Source organism: Juglans microcarpa x Juglans regia, chromosome 4D (genome assembly GCF_004785595.1).
Source record: "Juglans microcarpa x Juglans regia isolate MS1-56 chromosome 4D, Jm3101_v1.0, whole genome shotgun sequence".
Taxonomy (NCBI): Eukaryota; Viridiplantae; Streptophyta; class Magnoliopsida; order Fagales; family Juglandaceae; genus Juglans; species Juglans microcarpa x Juglans regia.
In genome coordinates, this window is record NC_054600.1 from 25651607 (window position 1) to 25672472 (window position 20866).

At 32.9% G+C, this 20866-nt stretch overlaps 1 protein-coding gene across 2 annotated transcripts; it reads right to left on the reverse strand.

Moving 5' to 3' along the window:
- Nucleotides 1-4836: 4836 nt before the first annotated feature.
- Nucleotides 4837-10932, reverse strand: LOC121259938. 2 transcript variants are annotated; one of them, XM_041161760.1, is made up of 8 exons: nt 10656-10932; nt 8158-10523; nt 7910-8068; nt 7601-7780; nt 7186-7380; nt 6255-6353; nt 5584-6177; nt 4837-5457 (listed from the first exon to the last, which is right to left on the reverse strand). In XM_041161760.1, exons 2-8 carry the CDS (start codon nt 10453-10455, stop codon nt 5098-5100), a joined length of 3885 nt encoding a protein of 1294 aa, XP_041017694.1. In that variant the 5' UTR covers nt 10456-10523; nt 10656-10932; the 3' UTR covers nt 4837-5097. The 2 variants fall into 2 exon arrangements, with proteins under 2 accessions (XP_041017694.1, XP_041017693.1); XM_041161759.1 differs by having other exon boundaries at nt 8158-10528; nt 10656-10931.
- Between the last annotated feature and the right edge of the window lie 9934 nt (nt 10933-20866).

Sequence of the window (20866 nt, forward strand, 5' to 3'; positions counted from 1 at the left end):
GAGAAAGAGACTTACCGTTTGGCTTGGAAGAAGACGACCGATAGAGAGAAGAGAGACGAACGAGGAAGCTTGCGGGTTGAAGAAGAGCGAGGGAGAGAAATGCGCGAGGTTGCTTGTGGGTTGAAGAGAGAGAAAAGAACGAGGGAAAGAGAGAGGGGGATGTTGATCAAAATAATAAAATATTCAGATGAATGGTGAACAGTAACTCGCCAATAATGGATAGCACCCAATAATTACTGTAGCTCAAGTCTTAAACTTTAGACCATTAGCTAATCTAATACGGAGGTTTTTTCTTCCATATAGCTAAAGTTTAGACTTGCTTAGGCCATTGCCAATGCTCTGAGTAGGTTTGGATTGAGAGCATCTTTCATATTATTTAAATTCAATTAATAATCTTACTATTATTTATAAATCATTTCATTTTATCTTATTATTTAAATAATATTTAAAATGACTATAACTATTAATATTAATAATAATAGAAATAATTTGTAAAAAAGAATTATTTGTTAATAATATTAAAATAGTATGAGAATATTTTACAATAATATGTACTATTTGATGATTAATTTTTCTATTATTTTTATAGATATTATCAACCATAATAATTTATTGAAAATGGTTTAATAGTTCTTATTTAGATAATCTATCTATATTCCATCCATATAATACATCTGATACAAAAGTAGATTTTACTATATGTTATCTTTTTTCGAATTGCATATCTTGTAGAGTAGGCATTGGATACTAATTACGAGTAATACATACATGATGTTTAGAATTCCTAGCGGAAAAACTATTAACATGATCTCCTCTAATTTTATTTATTTGTAACTCTAAATTTTAAATTAATTTTCAATATTACTAATTTCATAATCAGATAATACAAGTGAGTCTGTATTGCTTAATACATTGCTATTTTATTTTACTATTTAACTTTAAATGATATATTTTATGATGGATTATTATTTTGCTCATAGTATTGATTCTCGTGATCTATATGATTTAATTCAATTTAAAAATATTTAAAAATATGTTATATTTGTTTAAATATATTGTAAAAGTTATTTTTGAGATAGGAATAACATAAAAAATTAAAATGTCATTTGAGACTATACTTGCGATAAGATGATTAAGATCACATGATAAAACTGTAATTATCTAAAAGTTATACTAATATTTTCACAATCTTTTTAAAAATTAAAACTACTTTTTACACTATCGATCCCAAAAATAAAGTCTTATTCAAGAGTATTTTTTTAATTTAAGAAAATTAAAAAAATACAATAAAAAAATTTAATTTAATTATTAAATAAATTATTAAATATTTTTTAATTCTCAAACAAGCCCTTCATAAGTTCATAGTTTCGCAATCGAACTTTTCTTTTACAAAAAAAAGTCAAAACTTGTTGTATTTTACCCAGCGTTGTCTGTAGTTTGTACAACAGGAAAAAGGCTTGGATCAAAATTTAAAAATCAAAATCAATAAATAATGCGTACGAAAGATGCCATAAAACGCATTTATTGTTTGATCCTCTTCCTGGAGCTTATTGTGACAGTTGACCTAAGCTTGTTCACAATTTTTTCTTGAATAATCGTATACCCATAATATTTTATATAACATATTATATAATAATATATTAAATAAGAAATATTTTTATAAAACATCTTATAAAAATAACATAATTTTATAAAAATACTTCTTATTGAATATATTATTATACAATATATTATACAAAATATTATAAATAAATCTTTTTTTTCTTTTTTCTTTCATTTTTCCGAGACCAAAATTAGCAGAGAATACGAGAGACGAGAGAGACTTGTACGAAGTGGCAACGAATCATACTCCAAAATCAAAACCAACTATTTCCTTATATCTAAACAAAATTCAAGAGAGATTTATCCCAAAAATTAGAATAAAAAAATAACAACGAAGATTAACCTAACTATAATACGATATTAAACTCTCTAATTTTCTAAAATTTAAAGAAGTCAACACTGATTGACTTTCATGACCCCCAAAATAAGAATAAATATGTAGAGAGAAAGAGAGAGCGTAGGTGTATGGGTAAAACTCCTTTTTTTTTTTTTTTTAAAAATCAACTCTTTTACTTTAATAGAAGTTATTAGTTCATTATCTTGAACTTATAAGAGGTTTTTTATTTTTATTTTTTTTATAATTGGGTTATTATCTTTTTACTACCTATTTATTACTTATAATGTATTTAAAGTTTTTTATTTTTTTATTATTTTCTTTTAAGTATTTTTTTAACATCATTAATCATTAAGAAAAAAAATTTAAAAAATATGTAATTTTACTAATAGTCACTTTCTTAACCATTAAATAAAAAAAATCAAATACAAAAAGAATAATAAATGAGTAGTAGAAATTATCCTTTTTTTTTTTTTTTAATCAATGAGGATGCAAATATGCTTTCCCATTCTCCGAGTTTTCTCATAAAAAATTACCTATTTGTTATAAATGATATTTGCCGTTTTTAGTGTGTAAGTTCTATGTATTCATTCTAAAAATAATAGATAAATTCGAGATCCATATGAAAAATTATTTTAATGACAAAATCTAATTTTTTTTCAAAAAAAATATACGAGACTTGTACGCTTTTAAACTTTAATCTCAACGTGGGTTTAGATACATAAAAATTTCATCTCATCTCATCATTATAACTTTTTTTAAAATTTGATATAAAAATATAATAAATAATTTAATTTTTTAAATTTAAAAATAAAAATTATATTCTAACAATATTTTATTTAACTTTCAACAAAATATTTTATCTTATCTCACCGAAAATATCTATACAAACCAATCCAGTCTTGTCCCTTAAAACAAACCCACGTGCCCATTAATCCCTTTGAAAAATGGGTGTATAAAAGGAGAAGACGAAAAAGACCAGAAAAAAAATAATAAAATAAAATAAAATTGACTATCACTTTCATGATCGTCCCCAACATTAGGATTAGGCAGGCAAAGATGCCTAGGTTCAAGTGGTCGTGGTAGGTACTAGGAGTGTTTTTTGTAGGTCCAAGTGGGCTAGAACCCAACCAACCATGTGCAGCCCAACGTACGAAATCACATTAGTTGACGAATTCAACGGTGGAGATCCATTCTACGGACACAATTTATATCCCACTTACTCCGTACCTGGTTGGATTCTCTTATACACGTGTACCACGTGACATTTCGGTTGTATTACGAACGAAGGGCCTTCGAACTTTCTCTTCTTTTGCCCATTACACCCTGTCTGCCCTTTGCTTGTTACTTGATATAGCCCCAAAACATGCAAATTAGTTGGCATTTTCATCCTATCTCGTGTGACTATATATTATTAATATTTCTTAAGGATAAAAAAAAATCTTAAATACATGTCAGCCACCCACAAGTTTCCATGTGTTATTGGATTCCAAGGATGGGTAATTGAAGTCAATTTGACCCAAGTATTGAATATTCAGAGTTGATTTTTGAGTTTGAGCAAAGCATGATGTCATCAAATGAATTCAAACTTATTTACGAGCTGGTTTTGAACTTTTTTTTTTTCTTTTTAAAAATTTATTATTATACATTTTTTTCAATCAGTAGTTACTTAATTATTTCATATAAATATCTTTCATATTTCATATACATAAATGCATATATAGATTCCTTACGACTTACGGACGACCATTGATTCAGATGATCTTTCATTGAAAGGGAGAACGTGAGTCATCCATTATGTCTAAAGCAATGAAATCTCGAAATGGTTGTATATGAGCTGTCCACTCCACTACGGATTATGAATGGCTTTATCGTCGACTGATATTAGATGATGGTTCAGTTTGGAGTGACGGCTGCAAATTAAGGAGAACAAGGAGAGCAAGACCAAAGATCCATGTATGCATGTATTAGGGCAACATGGCAGTCCAGTCAGCGGTTTCATGCTTCATATTAACAAGGTATGCATACGTGTTCGTGTAGAATGAATTATATAAATGGAAAGTTGTTACTACTTTTTCTTTACTAGGAACAAGATGAGAGGTCGTAGGTAAACCAGGACAAAACGAAAGAAGTAACTTTTTTTGAGACAACTGTCATTTTCTTCTGCTTGCTCTTCTCTCAATGGGTTGGTTAGTCAAAGTTTCAAGCAAGCTCGATGGCAATTGGTTCATAGTATCTATCCAAGGCTTCAAAGTCAAATTCCCTCGTCTCATTCGAGATTCGCCTGAACACAGCAGGTTGAAGGGGGTTGGCAAGGACTCTGAGTGTGGGGGATATCAACATTTCAAAACATTGAAATTAAGGTAGCCTACGACCAAAAACGAAGAAAAACTACACGTACCTATAAGTATGAGAAACGGGAATTTGAAATGGATCGTAGTTGGGTCAAGATTTCTTTAGAAATTTTCAAGGTCTCGATACACACACACTTCACAATACGGGATCCAAAATTTCCAAAAGAGATTCCCTTTTTCAACGACGAGAATGGTTCGGATTTTCTATGGTGGGGTGATAAGTTTGAAGATTTATAAATTAAGAGATCTATTATTACAAGTATCATAAATGTTTCTTTCAGTTAATAATAATTATTCGAGTTTTTCGATGTTTTTATAATTTATAACATCATGAACACTTCTTCAATTCTTCCAGTCAACAACTACCACAAAGTGAATTTAGCTTAATGTAGTCCTCTTTTATATTCAACATCAATTTGGGATTTTGAAACTCGCAACTGAAAAAGAACAACATTGCTCAGTGTGTGCAAGTGCCCAGCCGCCGCGGGTTGGGTGTGGGGAGGGGGAGGAGAAGGGGGGGGGGGGGGGGGGGGTGAATGCAATAGATTCCAAAATTATCAAATTCATTAATATACTAATAGAAGCAACACTTGGGCCAAAGTATATGTTCTTTGTAAAAGAAATTAACAGAATACCAAACCTAGTGTGGAGTGTGAAAAATAAAAAGCCACTTATCATAACTGAATATCACTAGCAGAAAACAAATCCCGGGAAGAAAGAATTGCTTATATATATTATCTACGGTAATCTCTCACCCAACCTCTATAGGATACCTAGTTAATAATGATGATGTATTGAGCTGTGTATTTAGAAACCAAACCTTTGCAACCCAAGATCAAACAAGAAGCTGCTGTTTCCCACCAAGAACAAGGCAAAAACAACCAAAGCGGTAAGGAGGACCCACATCCATGGCTGCATCCTTCTCTTAGAGCGGTTGCGAAGAGGCAGTGGAATTGATTTTGCTTTGCTCTGCTTAGTAAATTGTGATGGTTTTTTAGACCTCTTTGCTACTGTCATGGTATTCTCTCCAGTTTCAGACTCCTTGGGAGTTTCCAGTGGAGTTTCCGAGCTTGGAGCAGATTCTCCTTCATTAGCACCATCATTAGCCTCTATTGCTACTGTGGCCACCTTCTTTTTATCTTTCTTCCTTGCTTTCTTCTCCCTTTCCTGGATACAGACCACATCCACATCGAGTTAATACAGAAGCACAAATAAGAGGCAAATGCAAGTATAGATACGGTATGCTAAAATGCTAATTCAGGTCATGGAATTGGGAGCATCAGTGGAATTTACCTTCTCTTTCTGTTCAGCTTCCTTCTGTGCTCTTAACATAGCCCTGGCTTGGGCCTTTTCAGCGGTTCGCTTTTTCCTCTCAAGGGCCTCCTTGGCCTTGGCCTTTTCCTCCAACAAATGCTGCTCCCTCAACTTCGCTTTTTCCTCTTCTCTTCTCAATTCCTCCATCTTCCTGGCCAACTCCTCTTCCTCCTTTGTTTGCTTAGGCTTTTCTTCTCTTATCTCTTCAATCTCATCTTTGCTAGAAACATTTGCTAAGCCATTCCCCAAAGGAGCAGGTTTTACAGGCTTTTCAGATATATTAGTTGTCTGTTTCTTTTGTTCCACAGCTTTCACATCAGAAAATAGCTTCACTTTTTCAGTTTCCATTTGCACAATTTGTTTCTCTTGTTCCACAGCCGATGACAGGGACACAGGCTTATCCTTGGCCACCCTTTCATAAACAACCTTGGGAATTAGAGGTGGCTGCTCATCCGGACCAAGTGACCGGCCATCCAGCGTCCTCAGTCTCCTCAATGTGCTCCTAGTGTTGCACCTGATATATTCCTTCCGGAACTCATCGTTTTGGTTCCATAGTTCCATTACTTTCTCCGTCTAAATAGAAGATCTGTCAGTGCAAAACTAAAGTTGATTTGCTAGAGAATACCAACAAAAGGACCACATGAGCTCACCTGGTTAATGCAAAGTCTTTGAAGTTCCTCCCTCTTGCCCTCTGATGCTAAATCAGTGGCTGCCCTAATGTCATCCTTGTACTTCCAAAAGTGTTTGTTCTGCATATTTAAGGAATAAGAGTTGGGTCAATATCTCTGTTTCCACAATTTGCCTCTCCATGTGAACATCTTTGTTAACCTTCAATAAATACATTCACAGAGGTAAACACACGCTAAACCTATTCTGGTTGGTTATGTCACTTCTTTTTAAAACCATCGGAGAGCAGAAACTGACAAGTTTTGCCAACTAAATAAGCTAGTGGAGTTGGAACATAACGGGAGAAACATTCTGCTCTAAAACTGCCAACAAAAACAAACAAGGTACCACCCAACCAAAACATCACAACATAAGCTTAATGGGAAACAGCTTCGAGCATCGTCTTTTAAATTAGATTATCAAATCAGAATAACTTTGAAGTCCATCTATTCTTCCGTTAAAACTTCATTCCAGCTTTTCTGTCCGTCCACAGTTTTTGTCTTTAAGCACTTGCACTTGCTTGCCAACCTGTCACGGTGTGTACATGTGGGTATGTGTGTGTGTGCCAGAAAGAGAGAGACAGAGAGAATGACAGAGATCATAATCTCAACAAACAATCAGTTTTATGATCTCTCCCGGACAGACCAATTGACTATTAATAATTGATTGCCAACTTTTTTAATTTAAAATTTCACTTGTAAACATTGTAGTAATCTTCTTAGATGTAGAGGCAAAATCTTCAACAAATTACAAAATCTAAGATGTCCTATGACCAAAATCGCTGGACAAGACTTTCTATTCTGTTGTTGAGAAAATCCAGCTATCCCCTAAAGGAAGAAGTTTCATGCATGCATATCATGCATACTACTCGAGCATTAGAAAAAGGATAAACATGCAAACATTAAAACAAGATACCTTATCATGCAACTGTTTCTTCAAGCTCTGTAAATGTGCATAAGCTTCTTGGCGAATATTATCCGCTGCTTTAAACTGAGCGTGTAATTCACTGAACTTTTCATTTTCTTCATCATACCTCTTTTTTGCAGCTGTAGTGACAGCTTCAGCTTTCAGGACATTGTCTCTGAGTATATCAAGTTCCTTTCTCAGAAACTGTAGATTAAAGAAAATCAGATAGGCTATTCAAGGCCTGTCTATACTACAATAAAGTATAAACAGAGAAGTTATCCCATACGTGAATATAGAGCTTCTTAAACTGCATACAGGTTTGAGGTGCATAAATTTAACTATAGATATTTGAACTGCGGTAGCTCAGGTCACCTGCTACTTACATAAAAATTAAATGATTATGAGAGCAACCAGACAACAGTACCTTCAAACGTGCTTCAATTTCATCTTTCTGATCTAAAGCCGACTGAACATCATCCTGCCTACCCATATCAGAAGAGAGCTTTTCACGAAGTTGCTTCAGTTGCTTGATTTCACGAATCAACTGCTTTTCTTCACTCAGAGGCAGGGTTTCATGTTGAATTGCATGTTCCATATTACGTATCTGTTTACAAGCCATAAATTGAAAAAAAGATTGTCATACTTTCCTAAAGACAACCAAATTAAAGTAGATGATGGAAACTTCTCCCCATTCAGCTACCAGCAGAAAAAAGGCAAGTGAGTGCATACATACCCTGCCATCAATATCCTCAACAGAGATTGAATTCTTCACTCTGTTATTCACAGATTGAGCAGAATCCATCTCCTGGCGTTTGGACTTAAGCAAGTCTCGTGCAGCTCTCTCTTCCAACTTGGTAGCTTTAAAATGATCACCAGACTCCTTCCAAGTGGCCTAATAGTAGGAGCATCGAGAAAATCATGTAACAAGAAGCAAAAACCTTACTCTAAAAAAATTGTAAAGTACAAGTCAATATTCCTCACCCTTTTCCTTTGGATTTCAGCTCGAATAGCATCCCGAATTTGAGTCTTCTCATCAACTTGAAACTGAGCATGATTAATCTGTTCTCTTAAATTTTCTTCATCATATCTTGGAAGCCTGATTAAATAGTAGAATGGGCGTTGGACAACCTCAGAAATTTGTCCTTCCAAAGCATCACAGGCAGAACCTCCTGGAGACGTTGTTGAGGTTTCATGACCATGAATACAGGTGGTGCCCTCAGCTCCTTGAGATGTTGGTTTGTCACCACTATTTGTACCAGTTAACTGATCAACTCCATCTTCAACACGTACAGCATCTGACACACAGTTAAGTGCACTTTCTGTCGAATTAGCTGAGCCATCCTGAACCTTGGAATCGGATTCAATACCATCATCACAGGGCATATCCCTGCTACTTAGTGTGGACAGGTTTTCAACTTCAGACTCTGATTTCACATCAGCACCTGCAGTATTAGACAATTCATTTTCAACCAAACCATTTACATGGGATTCCACATCTGTAGCAGCAATAGAATGAGGGTGGCCATCATCACAATCAATGACCACTGTTGAAACTTCGAATCCTTCCTTCAGGGCATCAGTTGGAAAGTCGGATACTTTTTTGTCTGAATCAATGACAACAGAACCTGTCTGAGTTTCTGACTTCGCATCATTGGCCTCATGGCTACTTAAAATGGCATCATCAAGGCCATTCTCAGCTTTAATATTTTCATCCGGACCATTCTCAGCTTCAATGCTTTCGTCAGGTTTATCTTCAGCCTCGAGTTCTAATTTTGTATGATCAGCTGGACAAGAATCTGATCTTTCACTTTCATTTGTACCTAAGTTTTCAACTCCAGTCTCTGGCCTCTGATCATCAGCAACACAAGTTGAAAACTTTTCAGGAGTTGGAGAAGCCTCCTCATTCCCAGTTTCTTTTTCTACTACCGAATCGTCATCAGGAGCAGTAGGGAAATTTTCACAACTTTCTCGAAGTACAATCCCACACACAACAGAGGCAGGCAAGCAATCCACATCTTGAGAAGACCCATTTTGTTCAGGGGCGCTTTGAGTGCCACCAACCAATTCATTATTAACAAAGCTATCTGAAATGCTATCGTGATCATGATCACTGGGCAAGCAATCCTCATTTTCACTAGAGACAACTTCTATTTTTGAACTCTGCTCCAAGCCCAACTTACATTCGCCCGAGTCCGCTTCCACAGGAATCTCCTTAGCAGCTGCATTCTCACAAACAACTGGGGGGGAGGGCAAGGGCAAGCTTTCGGCATTTTCAGGTGACCCATTTTGTTCAGCCCTTTTTTGTATGGGATCGAGGGTTTCTGAGGGGCCATCTTCAGTGTGGTTGATAGGCGAGCCATCCCCATTTTCATCACAGACAGGACCGTTATTGCCAACTTCATTTACTAACTCCGTATCAGTAACAGGAGAAGGAGCAGTTTTCGCATTCTGCTCCAAGTCTACAGCAAGGGCCCCGGGTGCACCACCTTCCGGAGGAATCTCATTGGTCTCCAATTCTGGTGCTTCATTCTCCCGATCCAAATAATTTCGAACACCCACAGTAACCATATCCCGAGATTCGTGGTTTTCCTTGCCGTCTGTTGACAAATCTGGATTCCTATCCTCATCAGCTTTAGCGTCTTCTCCATCAATCTCTTGCAGCTCAGACACAGCAATTGAGTCGAAATTATTAACTTCAGTTTTGCCATCATGGACCTGCATCGACGACTCGCATAATTCAGACGCAGAAACACCCGAAACCACGGGATGTGATCTTGTAGTCTCTCCAACATCCTCAGAAGACTCCTCGACCTTGATTTTCTCTTCAACCTCGAGCAGCTGAGGCTGCGGCTGCGGATGTGCCTCAGATTCCCCAACAGCCTCAGTCCCATTCTCCTCCTCAACACCATCGCTCCCTCCCAATTGCCCCTCCACGATTTCGCATCGCGAACCCTCTGAACCGCCGCCACCGCCGCCATTGTTCTGATTACATTCCCCATTCTCAACCACGTCCGATTTGGCAACCCCACCGGAACCAAGATTCTCGACGTGTCCCCCATTGAGATCCAACGGCTCAACGTGATCGCCAGAAACGGCGTCGCTTACGCCCACGAAAACGTAAGAGCTGTCGGCATCTTCCTTAGTCGCATTGCTCCCATTAATAATCATAACCCCGTTGTTCTCTCTGTGCAGATCCTGCAAGCTACACTTCTCCTCCACGTCACCGTTTGGAACCTCAGAGACCTCACCAACACCATGCGCATCCACATCCGCTGTCATTGTTACAGACTAATCTCAAATCCCGCGGGATCCCCCGATCACGATCACACCACGACAACACTAGTGATCTTCCCTATTTCATATAGAACTAATCAAATGGCGGCCAATTTTTATAAATTTGCTGAATTAATAACAGAGAAGACGAGAAAACATAAATGAGAATAATTCGGTATATTCCGGTGTCAGATTGAAAAACTTACAGGAATGAAGCTGGAGATTCCAGATCCAAAGGCTGCAATAATAAACAGATCGAGAACAAGATGAGCGAATCTGAAACGCCAATGCGGGGCAGTCGACTCGTGGATCTTAGGGTTCCAAGAACGACAAACGAGCGAAACAATGGCGTTAACAGATATATATATATATAGAGAGAGAGACAGAGACAGAGAGAGGAGACACACAGATTTTCCTTCCTTCTCCGAATGTGGCTGTTTGGATAATATGAACTCAAAATACACCTTAAGTTGTCCTTTATTATTCGATAATAATAATAATAATTAACAACGCGATTTTTTTCTAAAAATAGTAACTCTCACAAATATTTACCATTTAAAAAAACTCTATATTATAGCTATTTTATTTATTTAAAACTTGCATTTGCAGGAGTCACCTCTCCTCATCCTGCAGGCAGAAGAGTTGAAAGATCTGGCAATACATGCGTTGGATCAAGGGAAGCCAATCCCTTATTTTAATGCGAGTGTACACATTTTAATTTTTTTTTTTTTTTTTTTTTTTAAAAAAACAGCTAAACATGCATGGTTTTGGTGTTTCTTTCCTGAATCTGCGATTACAGACACCCACGAGGTTGTGATGACACATGATGTCACCATCTTATCTACGTGACAACATCTCCTTCTTCCACCTTATCGTTCAAGTTTAACCACATCTTTCTCATCAATCGAACCCTCCCTCCTACCATCCTATCATGTTTGGCATTTGTGCCTGTTTTTGTATTATTTTCAAACAAATTAAGAATGACTTACTTATATATGATATATACAATTAATACGCACATTCTTAAAAAGAAAAAAAGAAAAAAAGATTTCTCACTTTTCTAGAATGAAATACAGAATATTTTGAGACTGACCGACACTTTTCTATTTTTATTATTGTTTAATGTTAACGTGGCCATAGGGCTTAAACAATGGATTAAGCTGGATGATTAGTTTAAAGAGAGAAGTAATGATGATTAAGGGGTCAGGCATTATTCTAGAAACTGGAAAGAGTCCAAATCCAACCAGAATGTGGGGGCCATTGCAAAGGGCTCCTTCCCTAACAAACGCGTAAACTAGGAAGAGTGTTTGTGTGTGTGGGGGTAAGCATAGCTGCCATTGACCATTTGATCTCGAGAATAGTCGCCGTTATAATACAGCCTTTATTTTTTTATTTTTTTATTTTTTATTTTTTATTTTCTGAATCAATCACCGACATGTGGTAGAAGACAAAAATAGTAGTTTTCTTCTTTCTAAAGCATGTTTTGTGACCTCTAATTTAAGGTCACTTGTTCCTTTAGTCTCCTATTATATCAGTCTCATTAATGTTAACCTTTCACTTTTCACTTTTCACTATTTATTTATTTTTTTCCCCCTTCCAATGCTATTCATAACACATAATATATAGAAATGAGAAACTATATTGATGTGACGTTTTTGTCATATTAAATATTAATATTTTATTGATTTAAAACTATTTGCCACGTCGGTTGTATTTGAGACAATACAAGTGAAATAAATAAATAAATTGGGGGCAAAACTCAAGATAAGGGCTTGGAGGGACTTCAAGGCCCTTCAAATTTTAAAAAATCATTAAAATTAATTTTTAAGGATTTTTTATATGGTAGATTACTAGATTATATGAAAAAAAAATTCTTCCATTATTTTTTTACGTTTTGCGTAGGGATGTTAGAAAAAATTAGAAAATCAGTTGAATTGTCCGGTTTGTAACTGGTTCAGTGCAGTACCAGTTTTTAAAAATAAAAATCGATTCTAAACCGGTACAGTCCTTGTTTTCATATTTTAAAAATCGATTTAAACAGAATTTGATTGATAGATATATATTTTTAATTTTTTTATATTATTATTATTATTATATATATATTATATGTTAAATTTTTAATTAATATAACATGAAATTCTAATATTATTATTCAAGTTTATTAATTTTACTAATAAGTTAGACACTACTTATATTATACAACTATAATTGAACGTTAAGGAATTAATAATTGTTAATAATAAATACTAAATTCTCACAATTAAATTTAATATTAAAAAAATTATAATATTAAACATATATCCTCGCTTGTATTCAAAACTCACATCAACTAATCTCAATTCATCAAATCATATAATTACAACTTTTTCAAATTTACACACAAAATATAATAAACAATTCAACTTTTTTAAATTTCAAAACAACTTTTCATATAATAAATAATTCAACTTTTATTCTACTATTTACAAATCATTTCAACACATCTCAACTAGTCTCTGAATCCAAACTATTCCAATTGTCACACATATAAATGGAAAACTGGATCGAAATCAAAAAAACTGAAAGTTTCGTTTTAGTGATGAATCGGTTCTTAAATTTTTAAAACTAATATATACCGGCTCGATTCTTAAATTTTCAAAATTAATATATATCGATTCGATTCTAAAATTTCTCAAAAATAGAATCAAACTGGACCTGTTATATCCTAATTTTGCCTATGTAAATTAAATTTTTTTGGTTGTTGTGCTCCTAAATAATAATCATTTTGATTATTACAAGATCTTTTATTTATTTTTCCTTTTGTTTCAAAAAAACGAAAAAGAGAGAGTCATATCAACGAAGAGTCTTAATAAAAACTCTTTTATAGATACAATTAGTGCAATAAAAAAAAATGAAAATTTTGAGAAAATAAGCTAAATATCTTTAATGGTTTTGTATTTTTTTTGGATGGTCAAGTAGCCAGATAGGACTTTTTAATTTTTATGAATGCGGTTGATTTGTCTTCTGCTTTTGGTCATATCGTAGCCAATAAATTAAGTTACACTTCTATTGATTATTAGGGAAAACGACCAGCTAAAGAAATCTACTTCCATTGTGACAACCAAATAAGTATGTTAATTTAAGAGACTTGTTAGGTATAAGCGATTTGACATACTAAATCGCGTATTGACGTTTATATTTTTTTTATTTAAACAATAAAAAAAGAAAAAATTTAAGAAAAGAAAATGTTATATATCTCATAAAAATTATTTTATTTTTAATTCATATCATTTCGTTAAATAAATACGTTATATGTCAATAAAGATATACGATTTAGTGCTTACAAGAAGACTTTTTTTAAATTCAATCTTCAAATAAACACACAAAGATATTTGGTATGAAAAATCTAACCACTTAGAGCCTAGGTTGCACTCAAGTCTCTCACTTAATTGTAGTAGCGTGTGGGGTTTACCGTTTATACACTGTAGAAAATTAAATGACATTCAACGTTAGAAGTTGAGAAGCTAATAAAGTAGTTAGCACGTGTGGCCGACTAGATTGGCACGTGAGACTTATCGGTAGTTTGGACAGTATGTAAGTTTTATGCACTTAAAAGCATTAGTATTGATTTATTTATATGCATATACAAAATTATTTTTTTTATATATTTATTTTGTTATTCAAGTAAAATTTTTATATTAGTTTATGTATATTTGAGATAAAATAATAATAAAATATTTATTTTCTTATTATTAATTTTTTCCTAAATTCAATTTTTTTTATATATATTTTACAATTAGTATCCACTACGTTCATTTGACATTAATAATACAAATGCAATAATAAAAAATATAATTTTTTTTATATATTATATTAAAAATATAATAAAATGAAAAAAATATATATAATATATTATAATAATAAAATGAATGTGCAAGTGAATGTTTGTTGTGTTGTTAAAAGAAGAATAAAAAAAATGATTGAGAGAGAGAGTGGGAGGAGAGAGAAATAATTATTAAAATATGATTTGTAGGGTGAATAGTGGTTATCCAAATTTGGATAAGTATTGTTCGTAAGTAGTTAAATATTTAGATTTGCATAAGCTAATGTGAAAGATTTTAAGATAATATTATGCAAATATGGCTTTGTATATGCATATTCATAGACCAATATTAATGCTCATGTATCATTGTCTTCAACTTATATATCAACAACCTAAAAGTTTAAGGACTCATTTGGATTGTGAAATAAGATAAAATGAGTTGAAATGTATAAATAACAACGAGATTATTAATTGAAATTAGATGATATGAAATAACTCGCCTCTGTATCCAAAGGGGCCCTAAGAGTGAAGCACATGTAACTTGGTTTGCTTTCAAGACTAAAACATAAAATTTTAAAAACTTTTCATCTCATAATTATAACTTTCTTAAATTTTCACACAAAATAAAATAAACAATTTAATTTTTTTAAACTCAAATTAAAAATAATATTAAATAAAAATATTTTATTCAATCTTTTAATTTTAATATAAACTCATCTCATCTCTAAAAATAAACGAAACAGATAAAAAAGTACAAGAATGATGGTTCGCCCTAAAATAGAAGGCAGAAGAATAATTTTGGAAAAGGAGAAGAAAAAAAAGTGGAACCTTTCTTTTTTTTTTCTTTTTTTTTTTGTTTGGATGGGGAGGGGGAACCATCTTTTAGAAATGAAAAATATTATTATGTCTACTCATTTTGACACTTCTATTTGATTGTTGGTTAAAATTTATTTTTATTTTTATTTTTTTACTTAGTAATTAAGGAAGTGATTTTAAATGTATTGGTATATTTTTTTTTTATTTTTTAAATATATTTAAATATGTTTAAAAAATGTGAAAAGAAAAAAGAATTTTTTTTTTTTATGCTGGGCGGTATGCCTAGTGGTCAAGATGGGACGACATAGTCGCCGCACCCTTTAGAAATAATTTTGGAAGAGAGATGTTTTTGGATGTTCTTATTTAAAAAAAAAAAAAATCTAATCTACTTTTCGTTGTATTTTATACAAATTTGAGTGGCATGCAAGTAAAGGTGAAATCTATTCGATAAGTTTATTTATTTGGTCTCATGATTTTTCTTGAAAAATAGTTCATCCATCGATTCATCTCAATGTTAGGCTCAATCATTCTAGTTATATTTTTACTAAAATAAGAAATATATATATATATATATATATATATATATATTTGATCACTTATTTTAATTTTTAGAATATAAAAAATTGCAAAATTAGGAGGCAACTTTGGTCGCTAGGAGAAGAGGAAACATGGTAATCACAAGGTACAAAATTGTCAAAGAGAGCAAGTTTCATGATGTGGTCTGATGAAGTCCATATCCGCAAAGTACAAAGCAGAGTTGAGATTATACATTACACGTGCACCGACATTATTTAATTAAGACACCCTCGCCATGTCCGCCTCCTGACTCCTGAGCAAAGCGAAGGGGTAGTATCAAGTATGCCGTTTTCCCCGTCTAATTTCAATCCCCGGACCCCGAGACGAACTGACGCAGATCCCGTGCTATCTTTTATCACGCTGTACGTTGCTACGATATAAATTCTCCTTTAGTTTTTTATTTTAGAAGAATACTGCAACATTTATTTATAGTTTTATTTATATTTTTATTTATAAGATTTATTTTATTAGTTTTTTTTAATTTAAATTTTAAATTTTAAATTTTAAATTTTTAATATATTAATAACTGACATGTGAAGAAATAAATTTTTTAAAAATATAGAATTTAGAACCGGTAGAAATTATAATATAAAAGAAATTAAAATAAAACATTTTGATAAAATAAAATTTATTCCATTAATTATACAAATTAAATTAAAAAAATGAGATATATATATAAATTATTGGAGAGATTTTTTTAGATTTTTAGGTAATTTTAAGAGACTTAAAATTATGTATTTTGAAAATAGTTTTTTTTTTTTAATGTCAAAGCTCTTGAGAGATTTTTAATTTCCAATCATTCACTAAACCTTTCATCAGAGCCAAATGAACTCCTCTTTTTCCCTTGATCTAAGCTTTTGGCCTGATATCATCGAAACATTTTAAAGAAAAAATTAAAAAAAAAAAATTAAGATTAGCAGAAATATCCATCGACTATAGTTTTAGACGTAGATATATGCAAAAACAACTTATTAAAGCAAGCATGCCACGAGGGATACTATTTCTGCGTCCAAGATAATTAAATAGGCAGTGTACGTAGCCACATGATCGCATTAAATTACGGGTTGAATTAGATACGTCTTGCACATGCTAATTTAAGTTTCTTAATATTCCTTCTCTATCGCCTCCATATCATCAAAATTTCTGTCAAACTTCGTATTAAATATAGCCATCCTTTAAATCAATAGATCATGAATTGGAAAATAAAAATAAAAATTAATAGAATTAATGACCACCCCTCCCCCACACTAATACAATTGGGATTATTAATTAAAGTCAGTATAATTAATTAAAACCTCAACCCAAATTATATAAATATTAGTACTTTATGCCAACCATGTATGGTATATATGGTACGTAGTAAGGTGAGGGGTTGGAGTCAATCACGTCGCCTTATTGCAGCTAGCTAGCTGTCACGCAATGTCGCAATGTACGAATTAAGCTTTTAATTAATATTAATGGAATTACTACTAGAAGTCATGCATCTTCGTGTATAAACTAAGCGACAATCAACATGACGTGCTAGGCATCTCCTCTTTTTTCTTTTTTCTTTTTTCTTTTTTCTTTCCCCCACTTGATCTTATCCTCGATCTCCTTTTATGGCCAGGCAGGCATTAATCCATTAAGTAACGTCCCCACAATTTGACACAATACATATCGTGCTTTTACGGCAACTTTAGCATGCATGCATGCATGCATGGTTGAAGAGCTAGCTACCTAGCAAGGGCTGATCAAATTTGGCAATGGCTGTTAAGTTTGAGTAATGATCGATCGACTTGGCAAGGTAACTTGGTGGGCATTCCATTTGTTATTTTCTTAATTAACATGCATGCGATATTATTACTGCATGCCTTTTGGCTAAGCTAGCTCGAGATGAAGAGGGTAGGGTACGTATAACTTTAGGGTAACCCTAGCTGGCATGCATGCATGCATGCATGCACCTGTGGTGACAAGGGTTTGATCTTATGAGATCATTAATTGCGACTTTTTCTGTTTTTTTCCCCTGATGAAAGGGTACGTAAGAGTCAGAATAACTTAAATGGATGCGAGTATTATCAGCAAAGTTAATTAATGTTGTGATGACTTTTTTAATTACAGGATTGAAAAAGTACCCAAGAAAGGGAGATTTGTACCATAAGAAAATTAATTTCCCCCATTCCTATATTCCATATTAAATGCTTTGCTCGCTATAAGTTTTTTTTTTTTTTTAAATAACTATTTTATAATTTCACAGTAATAAACACGATAAATAAGTATATATATATATTCACCAACCTAATTCGATCGCTAGCTCATGTGCCATGATGCATGCAGCAAGGTAAGTGACATGAGTTACACACTCGCCAAAGGTCAGATCATGTTCAGATATTGTTGGTAGGGAAGGAGAAGAGAGAGGTGAAAGGAAAACACACATCAATTAGTCATGTTCCTATATATAATTGTTAATTAATGATTTAAAACTACATTAAAATGTTCTAAAATTTTTTAGAGATAGCTAGCTAGCTATACGTCATAAACTGGCCGGTGGCGTTTATGACGGTGGCCGAAAAAAGTTGGAAAAGGAAGAAATTGTTATGTTTTTAAAGTAACTTAGACTAGTTTGTTTTTACAGATGAGATGAAATGAGATTAGTTGAGTTGAGATTAAAATTAAAAATTAAATAAAAAATTATTAAAATATTTTTTTAATATTATTTTTGTTATGAAATTTAAAAAAATTGAATTATTTATTATATTTTATGTAGAAATTTAAGTAAATTATAATAATCAATTAAAATGAGATGAAATGAATTAATCAAAAGAGTTGTAAAAATAAATGAGTCCACATTGATATATTTGACCTAACTCACATCAAAATATGGAAAAATAACAAACCTCAAAGTTTCTTGTAGATTCTAGATTTCGTAAATCGCCAAAAAGTTCCTTGTTAGTGAAGTACAGAGTACTATTTATACTAAAGAGTTATAATTAAGTCTATTATACAAGTAAACATAAAATACATGATAATATTTATAACTCACACGTGTAAAAATATATAGAGTACTGTATAGTACCCCTTCGAGATGGGGTGTAAATGGAATAAGCTCTCATCTTGGTGACTACCCCGTTTAGATACAAGAAGTGTTTCATTTTATTCCATCATTATAACTTTCTCAAATTTCGTCACAAAATACAATAAAAAAATTAACATTTTCAAATTTTAAAATAATAATAATATTTTAATAATATTTTGTTCAACTTTCATCTCAACTCATTTTATTTTATTTCATTTCATCTCAACTCACTATCCAAACGGCACCAATGCTTAAACTGTTGATGTCCAAGAGCTTTGACGAGAATATCAACAAGTTGATGTTGGGAAGTAAGGTGAAACGTCGTGATTACTTCAGCTTGAATCTTGTCATGTATGAAGTGACAATCCATCTCAATGTATTTAGTTCGTTCATGAAAAATTGGGATGTCACCAATGTGTAAAGTAGCCTAACTTTCACAAAACAATTGAGCACTGTGAGTATGAAAGATGCGAAAATAAGACATAAAGGTATGAAGCCAAACAATTTCACAAGTAGTAGAAGTCATTGATCGATATTCATTTACAGCTAAAGAATGGACAGCTAAAGAATGGGAGACAATTGGTTGTTTTTTTGTTTTCCATGAAACCAAAGAATCACCAAGAAAAATACAGTATCTACTTGTAGATCGACGACTATTAGGACAAGATGCCCAATCTGAATTTGGAAAGGATTTAATAGTTAGTGAATTGTCAGCTGGAAATAAAAGACCATGACTATGAGTATTCTTGACATATTACAAAATTCGATAGGCTGCTGTTAAATGAGGATGTCTAGGTTGATCCATATATTGACTAAGTCTTTGAACTAAATAAGACAAATCTGACCTTGTAATTGTAAAATATAAAAGCCTACCAATGAGCCTACGAAAGAGTGTTGGATCTGGTAACAAATCTCCATCTTTTTTGCTATGTGGGAAAAAAAACTGGTGTGGCAGACAGGAAACCAACATCTTGTAAAATCTAAAGTGCATATTTTCGCTGACACAGAGAAATACCACGTGGGGATCACTTCTAGACCAAGAAAATACTTGAACTAACCAAGATCCTTAAGCTTGAACTTTTTTTTTTTTTTGCTCCCTTAAGCTTGAACTTATCATCAAACAAGGATTTCAAATAGTCCACAAATTATAAATCATTACTAGCTATTAGAATGTCATCAACATAAACAAGGAGAGCAATGAAAGAAGGACCATAAGACTTGGTTGAATAATCAGCCCGTGATTGTATAAAACTCAAATCAAGAAAAGTGTTAAAAAACTTAGAAAACCATTATCGTGAGGTTTGTTTTAAACCATAAATAGACTTATTCAGCTTGCAAACTTTGGACCCCCCTTTAATATGAAAACCAAGAGGTAATTTCATATACACATCTTCCAACAGATCCCTATGCAAAAAAAATTATTCACATCAAGCTGAATAAGATGCCAGCAGCAATAGCCAACAAGGTTCTAACAGTAGTCATTTTAGCTACAAGAAAAAAAGTTTAAGAATTGTCCAAACCTTCCTTTTGGATATAACCCTTAGCAACTAGTCTTACTTTGTGTCATTCTATAGAATCATCAACACAATACTTGATTTTATAGATCCATTTACAGCCTATGGCTCGTTTACCAGGAGTTAAAGAAGTAACAATCCATGTATTAATTTTTTTTTTTTCCAAAGCTGCAATCTCAGCAACCATAGCATCTATTTGAACCTTCCTCTGTTATGGCTGCTTGATGATAAAACCCAGGTTCAATATTAATAGTATTGGCTAGGGCAAAAGACTTATGATTAGAAGACAAACCATCATAAAAGAGGAAATTAGAAATATCATACTTAGTGCCTTAAGAAGAAGAAGAAGAAGAAGAAGAAGAATGAGAGATAGAACTTGCAGTTAAAACTGATTTAAAGTGTGTAGCAGAGGAGTTTCAATAAAAATTCTGCCAGTAACTAGGAGCTCCTCTGATTCAGTTGATCTCCTTAGAGGTATAGGTGATGGAACAATGGTTTCAAAAACAGAGATAAAAGGAGAGATTAGGTGATTAGATGGAGAGGTGGCATTGGCGAGGATGTTGTTGAAGGCACAGTAAATAAGTCAAATGTTGAAGACGAATAGGAAATGGGAGAGAAATTTTTTAAGAGGAAGGTAAATCAAAGTGATGAGAGGAA

What these genes read in the sequence shown, in the direction of transcription:
- LOC121259938 (XM_041161760.1), bottom strand. Translation starts at nt 10,455, where the DNA reads ATGACAGCGGATGTGGATGCGCATGGTGTTGGTGAGGTCTCTGAGGTT. An exon ending in AAATTGAAGCACGTTTGAAG is followed by an intron (nt 7,381 to 7,600) that starts GTACTGTTGTCT and finishes TTTAATCTACAG; the next exon opens with TTTCTGAGAAAGGAACTTGA. An exon ending in AGAAACAGTTGCATGATAAG is followed by an intron (nt 6,354 to 7,185) that starts GTATCTTGTTTT and finishes TTAAATATGCAG; the next exon opens with AACAAACACTTTTGGAAGTA.